This window comes from Schistocerca piceifrons, chromosome 2 (assembly GCF_021461385.2).
Source record: "Schistocerca piceifrons isolate TAMUIC-IGC-003096 chromosome 2, iqSchPice1.1, whole genome shotgun sequence".
Taxonomy (NCBI): Eukaryota; Metazoa; Arthropoda; class Insecta; order Orthoptera; family Acrididae; genus Schistocerca; species Schistocerca piceifrons.
The window spans coordinates 259,769,590-259,781,563 of NC_060139.1; the positions used below are offsets into that span (position 1 = coordinate 259,769,590).

An 11,974-nucleotide genomic window follows, 5' to 3' on the forward strand; every position below is an offset into this window, starting at 1 on the left:
AAGTGCTACTCTGAGATGAAGAGGTTGGCACTGGAGAGGAATTTGTGGTGGGACACATCAAACCAGTCGGAAGACTGATGATTCAAAAAAGGCAGGAGGTGCTACTTCGGTATCCAAAACTCTTAACTAACCGATTCACAACATAAAAAAGGTGACCTCCACATTAGTAGTTTATCTGCAAATGTAAGATGACCTTTCACTTTTTGAAATTATGAAATTGGGAAAAAACCTAATCTTATAATTGGATAAATATGGTAGGTCTGTATACAATCTCTAGATGGAATCAATCTGTATGACCTACTTAGTTACCAATGCTTTCAATCTCAGATGTAACAATGCACGTAATTTGCGTATCTCCTAAACCCATGCATATAGTTACTTATTCCCTGCAGTACATAAAAATAACGCCATTTCCCAACTGCAGTTCAAATATCCTGTTATGGAAGGCACCCATTCTTCTTTCTGCCCATTGTGGACACTTTCTTCTCTCTATCATCACTGATACTTCACAGAAATGGTTCAGCTGTTACACAGGTAATGAGTTGTTTTTCTGAGAGTATCTATCAGACGTGCTTGATATTTATACCTTCAAAAGCACCAGCTGCTGCTATAGTCTTCTAAGTGTGTTTATGAAGTTACATGCTCCACAGGTTTTCCTGCTTTGTTGTTATCCCAGCTGTGCGGGTATCAATGGGCCACAATATGGATACAGGGTGTACATAAAGTCCGTGAACACTTTCAATTATTTATTGCACAAGAACTAAACATTGTACAGATGTCATACATATTGCATTTTGAAGAGAAACTCTGAAAGTTTTTTTATTATTATTATTTTTTTATTGGCGTCAATACAGTAATTGAATTCTTGCCACACTCGTCACAGCATGGCATCGTCAACTGTGGCACTCGCTTCCTGTATTCTCTCCCTGAACTCTGCTACATCACGTGGTACAGGCAGTACATACACCAGGTCTTTAATGCGTTCCACAGAAAGAAGTCACACAGAGTGAGATCTGGTGATCGGGGAGGCCACTTCATGAAACAGCTGTCCCCTTCTTGTCGTCATCACTGAGCTTCTTCACTAGCTCCAATTTGAATGGTTTCACAGACAGCTTCTGTCGCAGGACTTTCCACACTGCCACTGGAGCCATTTCGAGACCATGGGATGCACAGTGCACCGATTTCTTTGGACTCCTCATGAATGTTTCTCGTACATGCTCCACATTCACTTCACTCACACTGAGATATCCACTTCTCTTTGCCGGGCACAAGCAACCCGTAATAACCAATTGGTTGTGACAGTGGTAAATGGCCTTCCTTGTTGGTGGCTTCTTACCATACTTGGTTCTAAACATCCGTTGAACAGCTGTAGCATACTTTTTGTCGAACTCCAACAAACAGAAAGCTCGCTCCACACCTGAACTCGCCATGTTCGCGACTAGGGCTAATTATCAGCAAATTACCAAACTACGCTGTGGTGGTATACATGAATGGGGGGGGGGGGGGGGAAATCAGGGTTTCTCTTCAAAATGACATGTATATGATATCTGTACAATGTTTGGTTCTTGTGCAATAAATAACTGAAAGTGTTCCCAGACTTTATGTAAACCCTGTATTATCAATTAGATGGCCACAAAGCATAAAACATAAACTACGTAACATCATAAAAACCCTCAAAAGGCAAAGGTATCAGCTAGTACTGCTCTCTACCCTTTTGTTGGTATACATATCCGGCATCTTTACAGATATCTTGAGGAAACAATAATTATTTTATTTATCTGAGTACAGTATACGAGGTGCGACAATGAAGTAATGAGACTGATTTTCTTTGCAAGATGTGGCAATCCTGCAGGCTTGCATAGGCACAATATCTTTGACCTTGGTCTATAAGCTGCTTCTAGTCGAAGTGGCACATCGATGCAACTGCTCAGTCGTGGGTTGTGCTGTAATAAGTTAACACGTGTTTGTGCCTCTCGTCACGGAAATGGAACTGCATAATATTGCGCAACCTCACAGACAGATGTCAATTTGGCCAGGATACGTGAACTCGTATGATCTGATCAAAGATTATCCATGAAAATGATTGCAGAAGAATTGAACATCAATCAAGAAACGGTTCGTCTAACAATAACTGAAGATCTTGGTATGAGAAAGATTTGTGCAAAAATTGTCCCCAAAATCTCATACCACAACAGTGAGAGACACCGAAAAATGTGGCAGCCGATCTGTTAGAGCAAACGGAAATCAATCCAGAATTGTTGAGCCATGTTATCACTAGAGATGAAAGTTGGTTTTTTCAGCACGATCCAGAGACAAAACGCCAAAGTTCGCAGTGGTGCTCAAAGGGATCACCCAGACCAAAAAAAGCTCACATGACAAAGTCAAACGTGAAATGCATGCTTGTGTGCTTCTTTGATTACAAGGGAATTGTTCATAAAGATTGGGTGCCTCCTGGACGAACAGTTAACCAATATTACTACAAAGAAATTTCAGAAAGAAAATGTAAAAGAGTTCTTCGTGTCCATGCCAACATTGGTGATAATTGGATTCTGCATCACGATAATGCGCCATCCCATACTGCTCTGTCAGTACAGCTATTTTTACCCTCCCAACAAATTTCAGCACTACCACAGCCACCTTATTCACCAGATATCACTCCATGCAACATTTTTCTATTACCAAGAGTCAAAACTGTGGTCAAGGGACACCATTTTCAAACAACACAAGATGTCCAAAAAGCTGTGACGAAGGTCTTGGAGGATATTACAGAAGATGAGTTCCAGAAATGTTACCATCAGTGGCAGAAGCGTTGGAAAAAGTGTGTGCAGTCAGAAGGGAACTACTTTGAAGGAGACAACACTAAACTTGACTAGAACGGTAAGCAATATTTTTTCTTCACATCAGTCTCATTACTTTATTGTCGCACCTCATATGTCATAAAACAGACTGAAAGATAATACAGCTATGCTTTTATTGGAAAACTGTTTCATCACCTGTTAAAAGAATTCTGTATTAGCAGTGATTATATTGAGATAACATGTAAGACAGATTAAAATAGGCAAACCTTTGATCTGGTTCAAAATATTCATTACTCACATATTTCTTTTGTGAAAACCAAGAATATTAATTACTCACATATTTATTTTGTGAAAACCAAGAAACTATTGACTGGAAAAAGTATGCAGCTAAACAGTTGTTTTAAGTGTCTCACAAATTAAATTTCTTGGTGAATAGTACTGAGTTTCTCGGGCCGAAAATTTTTGACCCATTAAGAGCTTCATTCCAGACAGAGATCGCCAACTTAACTCTCCCAATACAACAGGTGGTGTCTGATGCATAGAGCCTCCCTAACATTGTAACAGAACACAACAGAATCTTTATTCTCGCATGACATGTCATACACAATCTGAGCTCAAACATAATGTGGTATCTGGAACAGAATGACCCCTTCCAAGCCAAACATCAATCATGTGAAACGAACTTACACTTTTTTCACATGAAATACTGAAAGCCATGGATCGAGGCAGTTAGGTAAATGCAGTATTTGTCTCAGTACCAAGCCTGCGCTCATTATCAAAAGTATGACCGAGCGAGGTGGCGCAGTGGTTAGACACTGGACTCGCATTCGGGAGGACGACGGTTCAATCCCGTGTCCGGCCATCCTGATTTAGGTTTTCCGTGATTTCCCTAAATCGCTCCAGGCAAATGCCGGGATGGTTCCTTTCAAAGGGCCGGCCGACTTCCTTCCCCATCCTTCCCTAACCCGATGAGACCAATGACCTCGCTGTCTGGTCTCCTTCCCCAGAACCAACCAACCAACCATCAAAAGTACGATCATATGGGGTACTGAGCGATATTTGTGACTGGACTGAGGAGTTTTTGGTAGGGAGGACACAGCAAGTTATCTTGGATGGAGACTCACTGACAGGTGTAGACAAAACTTAGGGTGTACAACAGGGAAGTATGTTGGGTCCCATGCTGTTCACACTGTACTGGGTGGTTATAACTGAACTGACAGTGTTGAGAGTGCTGCAGTACAGGCCATATACAGCGCAGGGGGCTCAAACATCATAGGTATGTGCATGATGTGGTTCGCTCAGAGAGTATTCTGAAAGAAATAATAGTTACACTTTCTGCAGCAGGTGAAAATATGAGGGTTGCCCAGAAAGTAATGCACCACATTTTTTGTTCTTACACAATTCTTTACTGAACATAATCGGAATTACACAAACAAAAGAATGGTGTTTTATCTACACACCCTATTTTTCCACATAATCTCCATCCCGTTCTATAGCTTTCCCTCAGCGTGAAACAAGGGTGTGTATCTCCTGTCGGTACTAATCCTTGTCCTGGTGGGGGAGCCAGAGATTCACTGTGTGAATCACCTCATTGTCCTCAAACTGTCTTCCACGAATAGCATCCTTTAATGGCCCAAACAAGTGGAAGCCCAAGGGGGTTAGTTCAGGGCTGCCAGGTGGGACAGCCATGGACGATCTCCCCGACTGCTGCAAATCGTGGAGCTCCACCAAACTGCCTTCTGATGCCCTCAGCCTCCATGCCCAGTGACTAACTGTACATCTGTTGACAGCAGATGCTCCATAGACTTTGCACAAGCGTTTGTCAATATTCCCCACAGTTTCTTTCTCTGCAATGAGAAATTAAATGATGGCACATTGCTTGTAATAAACATCACCCACAGACGCCATTTTGAAACTGTCCTGGAACTACGCTATTTGTCGAAAGTGACGGAAACTTGGTGGACTCACTCAGGACAGTTCAAATAACATATATGTAATGTTTCACATTTGTAGCATTGTTTTCAGATGAGGAAAAAAATGTGCTGCATTACTTTCTGGGCAACCCTCGTACAATGCTGTCAGCAGTCACAATGTGAAATGTTTCCTGTTCTGACATCAGTATGCTGCTTCTCGCTTGGTGAAGCATGTTGGTTTCTTTTGTGAAGTGACTGCTGGTGTAAAGAGTTAAGAAGGTTGACATTTTCCGTACAAGAGGCAATAGTTATTGAGAAGAAAGATTGTGCACTGCTGGTAAAGTTGTGTTATTAGAAAGACAGCAATAGCAGTGTTGCCTTGTGGAAATATTGTCGAAGAGACCCCATGTAAATAAATGAGCTACAGAATATGATAAAGAAATTTTTTACACTGGTGTCCCTTCAAGCTGAGTGCACCAAATGAAGCTCCAAGATCGCCTACAATGCCATGACTGCCCTTCGTTTTTTAGCATCCATGGAAACAGATGACATGTGGACAAGGAATATTTTTTGGATGGGCGAGGCAAATGTTACTCTGTACAGTGCCACCAATGCATAGAACTGTTGCATATGGAGTTCTACTGCACGACTTTTTGTGCAGAAATATCCACTGCACTCAGCTTATGGGATGGTGTGGTGTACTTTCACAAGCTTCTTCACTCTCAGTCTACTTTTTTTTCGAGTAGATGACAGCTCGTGGGCCTCTTAGGTTTGCAGTGACATCAGCAAATTACAAGGGCCCTCTTGTGCAGCATGTGATTCTAGCCTTGGAAGAACACAACTGTGCCCACACCACTACTTTCATGCAAGATGGGGTGACACGTCACTTGCCAGGTACAAGATTTGCGTCAAGAAACCTGTGGTAATGACTGCATCATCTCTAGGCAATTTCCAGATGAGTGGCCTTCTGGATCCAGGGGACTTCTGGTTGTGGGAAGATCTGAAAGATCTTGTCTATCAGGGATGTAACTGGACTATTCCTGAACTGAAGGATAGCATATGATGACATATCTCTCTGATTACAACAGATACGCTATGCGCAACTGTTGACTATGTCACTTTATGGATGCAGCATGTTGCTGAGTTGGGCGACCATATTGAACACATGCATTATCTTGTGACCTTACCTTCATAAATGTGCCAGAGCCACCATTATCATGTGTTTAATTGTTCCTCTCCTTTCCCTGCACCTGCACCACATTCTGAGCGCTTACAGCACCATGGTGGCAGAAAGCGGAATTACTATTTTTTAAGCATACTCCATGAGAGCACCAATTACTGAACATACCTATGATGTTTCACCATCCTGTGATGTATACAGCCCACATTGCAGCACTCGGTACATTAATGATCTTGACGACAATATTATTAGTAACCTCAAGACCTTGCAAAGATGATGCAGTTATTTACAATCAAGTACAGTCTGAAAGAAACTGCAAAAATATTTAGTCTGATCTTGATTCTAATTCAAAGTGGTGCACAGATTGGCAACTTGCTATGCCTACTTGTATTTCCTCCCAACTAGGACAGGCTCACACTCTGTTGTCTATTTTCGAGAGAGGATAAGAACCATCTTAAAGATTTTCCATGCAAATCATAAGCAGCCATTTTGTGAAGCTATAGCTTATGTTTACCGTATAAAATGTTTCAGTGAGGTGACAAAAGATATTGGATATACACAGCTTGTTATCGAGGCATTCGCTTATTTTAGTAATTAGTTTGTTAATGGCGTACTTAACAAACCCAAAGCCTATTTTGCCTCAGATCTGCTACAGATTCCCGCTATTTGCTCAGAAATGGTCCCTAAAGCATGTTAAAATAGCCTATAATTTGTATGTGAAAAACAGGGCCAGTCTCCATTCCAGAATGGTACAATCTTCTAAAACAGATACAGCAGGTGGGTATACCGTTGATTTACTTATGTTGTAGAGAAATCATGCCTAGCTTCATTTTTTATAACAAAGTATTGAATATGTAGAAATAATCAGTTTATTGTCTGCTGAGTTCAAAATATAAATCCCATAGTGATTTTCCACCCACAGTATGGTATATTCTGGAAACTATATTTTAAAACAATGTCTCATTTATTACCAATTACCACTCAGAAGCTTGTGAAGTTAACTACCCTGGCATTCTTCAGTCACACTCTTAGCTTTTTTATAACTCACATACTAATAATAATGATGCATTGTGTTGCTACCACAAGAGCACTGACTGTGACAAATGCACAGTTTAAATATTCTACAACTACTACTGCACATAAAAATGTGATAAAAATGAATTGATGGGTACTCTACAGTGCATTTCCAATCAGGTTCTACAGCTACATTGTTATTAGCAAAGCCAAGAAACTTTACAACTAGCAGTTAATTGTGAAATCCAGGAAGAAATCTAAAGCCATGTGGAAAGTTATCAGTGATGATAAAGTTGGGATGAAAAACCACAATCACTCAATAACACATGAGGAATGAGGGAAGTGTCATGTCTGACCTTAAAGAAATACATTAATTATTCAATAACTACTTCACAAACATTGACAACAAACTTTCTTCTCAAACTGATGCTCCAGTAACCCTACCAAAACACTGTTTTTTGATCAATTCACACTGGGTGAAATCTGCAGTATTATAAAACCGAAATCAAACTCACTCTCACATGGTTTTGATGGCATATCTGATTATCTTCTGAATCCAATCTGCCATAATGTGTCTCCTGCCTTGTCAGATATGATAAACCAAGCCTTGCTGCTGGGCCAGTTGCCTAAAATTTTTCAGACACCAGAAGTGGTTCCTTTCTTTAGAAGAGAAGATGAAAGGAGTATTGTTAATTGTTAAGAAGCCATGATCAGCTTGGCTTTTGAAATGGGAGGCCAATAAATGGGGTCCCATAGTCATTTCTAAATTAAGTTCATAGGGGCTCAATGACAGAAAGCATACAACAGGAGTATTCCTTGATCTCACTTGTCAATCAAGAATTTGTCTATTTATGGGAAAATGTTACAATATGGAGTTAGGGGGAAATGTAATAACTGGATTAGCTCAAATCTCTCAGAGTACAAAAAGTTGTAATCACCTCAATAATTGATGCATGCATACAGTCAAGGGAGCAAGTTGAAGGACAAGGCATTCCTTACTGCTTCACATTTGGTCCATTTCTGTTTATTATTTCTACCAGTGAGCCAACACAAAGTATTCAAAAAGATCTGCCAGTAATGTATGCTGATGACACCAATATACTTAGGCCTATTTGATCCACTGTAACCAAGCTGATAAATAACTTGAACACAAACAAAATTACTACTGTTGTAAGGACAAAGCTGTGTGTACATTTCATTTCATTCTATTATCTTCCTGTATATCATTTACATGATGTAGGAATTGTCACAACAAAGTTATCATACTAGTACAAGTACTACAGACATAATAATGGAATATCACTTTCAAGGCATTTTTTAAAAGTACAAATTTTGACATATAAATTAAAATTTTTGGCAATAAATTTACACACAATCAAAGTACTCATCTACATCATAGAAAGTTTTGCTTAAAAGGTAATTTTTAAGCTCAGTCTTAAATTTTACTTCACCTATTATTGCCTTCATGTACACTGGCAGAGCATTGTAGAGTTTTATTCCAAAATAACTTACATGCTTTTGGGTTTGTGTTGTCCTTACCCTTTCTACATACAAATTCTTGGGTCTAGTGTAGCAGGGGATACAACCCGTCGGCTTTGGACAATGACGTCACAAGTCGCCAGATAGCAGTTTACCATTTTCGCTTTTGCTGTTATGTTTCAGTTTCGTTTTTTCACTGATTGCTTAATAAAGTGGATCTGTTTATTCTATCTCGTGAGATTTTTTTTAAAAAAAGCCAAAAAACACTTATCAGCCACTGAAGGGAGCTACAACACTAAGAAGAATCGCTTCTCGATTGGCGACTTGACGTCAATGTCCAAAGCCGACGGGTTGTATCCCCTGCTACACTAGTCCCAATTCTTGCGCGTTCTAGTATTATAATTATGGCAGTCCTCATTTGTACGTAGATTTTTCATATGTGCTCTTGTACACAGAATTCTTGTAAAAATATACAGTGATGGTATTGTGAGTATTTGCAGTTCTTTGAAAAGGGGCCTACAATGAGTTCTTGGAGAGTTGTGTGTTATGATTCGTATAGCTCTTTTCTGAAATTTGAAGATATCTGTTAAGCTTGATTTAGTTTTACCCCAGAACACTATGCCGTAAGACACATGGACAGAAAGTAAGCAAAATACACTAGTCTAGTACAGTCTGTGCTGCATACTCTAGATAATATCCTCAATGCAAAACATGCCAAATTGAGCCTGTGGGATAGGTACTTGAGATGGTCTTTCCAGCTTAAGTTTTGATCAATGTGCATGCCCAAAAACTTTGTGGATTGTACACTCTCTATCTTCTTATCCATTAGTTTTTAACTCATTAGCATTAAACCAATGTTGAATATATTTCAGGACTATTGCATATAGTTTCACCAAGGATAGATGATGTCAGATCTCAGCCAAGAAGTGACCACTACATTCCTCGGAGTGTGGACAGATGACACACTGCAGTGGGTCAAACACAAAAAATAAATAAAAATATAAAAACTGAAAACAGACTATGCAGTAATCCAAAGTAATATTCTGTGTTACTGAAACACTAAAACTGCATACTTTGCACATGTACACTCAATACTCCATATTGCATTCAACTCTGACACAGAATGTATGCAGAACAGAATAATTAAGACAATGAGACAGGCACCTCTCTCTTCCACCACTAAAACATCTATTTCTGGAGCTCAATATCCTGCATGTGCCTAGTATTTCTATGCACTGTGTTTTACTCAAGTGTATTTGCATATTTTTCAGAAAATAAAGACATCCACTATCAGACACATTATTCCAATTATGTATCAGTAATTGGTCAACAACTGTGTAAATGATACAGCAGTGTGAGGCACAGGAGTTGTTCTATACAACAAACTTCCTGAAAGCTTAAATTCAAACAGAGAAAGATTCAGAGCAAATGTGAAAATGTTACTGCAGAAGAATGTCTTCTATACATTAGAAGAATTTATGAAACCCCATCTAAAGCAAAATTAAATATTTTCTGTGATAATTAAACATCAAATCCAGTCAAAACTTCACAAATTTCTTTCAGTCTCATATAAACATCACTTCCCTTTAAGAAATTTTAATTTGGTTGGATCACAATGTTTAACCACATCAAGCAGTTTACATACCAAATAAAAAACTGTATATATGTTTTTCGCTCGGGAGAAAAAGTTACGTACTGGACGTCACCACCACAACCTCCCCCCCCCCCCCCCCTGAAATCATAGTTGTGGCAGTAGGATAATCTGTAGCACGGTTTTGGGTTGGCGAAGCCAACAGATGTGAAAGCAGATAATCTGGTTGTGGTAACAAACAGACCGGTAGCGAAGCGTAATGTTTTCGCCCGTGCCATATTGAAAACTGACAAATAAGTTACTAAATATAACGGCTTTCAATAACAATGATTCGTTATCTTACACATGGAGAGTTTAAATCCTACGAAACGAGATATACAACTACGCGAAGGTTAGTAATAGGTTTCTTACGGAAGCGTTTAAGAGCCAACACATATCTACAATTAGCATATGGCGCTGTTAAGTGATATTTGCAAAACAACATGCGGTTACATGACCTCCTAATAGAAAACCGGGTTTCAAGCCTAATTTTATTACAAACTTTAGATTTTTACCCCCTCACTAATACAGTCTCAGTTCCAATAGTACAAAATTTGTGTCTATTGTAATTCGGTATTATTATTTACCCTTTCTCCATCATGCTGCTCTCTGAAGTAGCTAACGCATCCTTCTATCCATTCTCTTGAAGCATGAAAATGCCTCGCTGACAAGTAGGAACGAATCTTTTCGAGTTCATTATCCATCGAAGTGAAAACACTGGCACTATTTTACAAGTGTTGCTATGTATACAAAACAAGTAGTGACTAATTTCAACAACAATACAATCTGCTGACTGATTCTGTTTACCGCCAAGTCAGAGATATTAACCAGGCGAAACAGGATGATGTAGAAGGAATATCTATGGGACGAGCTTTCATAAGCCGGGTTCACACATGCAACTAAAGTGGCACAATGTAGTTGTACCGTGAGGTACCGTTCACACAGTATGCAACCAAGAATTACTTATGACCTCAAGAACTTTACCCAGTCATCATCCGACACTGGTGCGTAGCCTTGCAACCGCAGAGTTAACTACAAATGTCGTCATGTACCAGCAAACTTTACATTTAATACCGTTTGATGGCAGCGGCTGGACAATTTATTTTCATTTCGGTATTTGCTACTATCCAGGAAACTTGTGACATATTTAGTGCTTTTGGCTCTAAGTTTACCATGAAATCCTAAATGCTTAGCAATATCATCCAACAAAACTGCAGCGGGAACGTGTGGTTATGAAATACCAGGCGCACAATGCAATAAATAAAATCACAACACTCTCTGGTAAGAAATGTGTTACCGTTTGTCAGCTGGAGCGACACTAGTGCTCGAAGCGGTGAGAAGGCAGATTGTCACATGCGTAGTAAGCGTCATGTTTGTTTTTAATTATTTTCTACTTAATTAACGAAATAGTTGTTATGTTTTTGCGTTCCATGCGTTAGTAAGTTCCCAAGAGTCATGAATTATCGTGAAATACATGTAAAAACAGACTATAATGTTTCAGTGACATAAGTTACAACTCATTCATGAAGAAACACTTCCGAATAAGTCTGTATTTGAAGCTTATTCTGCTAAAAGCAAGAGAATATAACAACATCTCATGCATGAGAAGCATATATTTCTTTTGTTGTCTGTTATTGTTATCATAGGTACTTCCACTGACAAAAAATTTTTATCTAATCATTTACCCATTCTTACATTTCAGTCTATTTTCTAACACATGAATCCTTTTGTAGATGTAATTACATTTACTTCAAAAGCGGAATTGTTGAGCATGCATGCCGTTTATGACTCAGGTTCAGCAATAATTGTGGACTTTGTTTCTTCTGTGTTGGAAACAGTATTATCGCTTTTTACCATCTATAATCATGTCTGTGTGGTTTTTGCTTAAAATATAGGTGTGGTGGGTTATTTGGTAGTTATATCATGTAGGTATTGCATTCTATATACAGGGTTAGCATGA

At 39.1% G+C, this 11,974-nt stretch overlaps 1 protein-coding gene across 1 annotated transcript in view; it reads right to left on the reverse strand.

Annotated features, from left to right (window-relative positions):
* The window catches only part of LOC124776942 (recQ-mediated genome instability protein 1-like), a 130,362-nt gene extending 119,535 nt beyond the window's left edge, over window positions 1–10,827 (reverse strand). Inside the window, exon 1 of the mRNA XM_047252164.1 lies at window positions 10,602–10,827. Within this exon, the coding sequence (XP_047108120.1) occupies window positions 10,602–10,718 (117 nt within the window). The 5' untranslated portion in view covers window positions 10,719–10,827. The remainder of the gene's footprint in view (window positions 1–10,601) is intronic.
* Window positions 10,828–11,974: the final 1,147 nt, after the last annotated feature.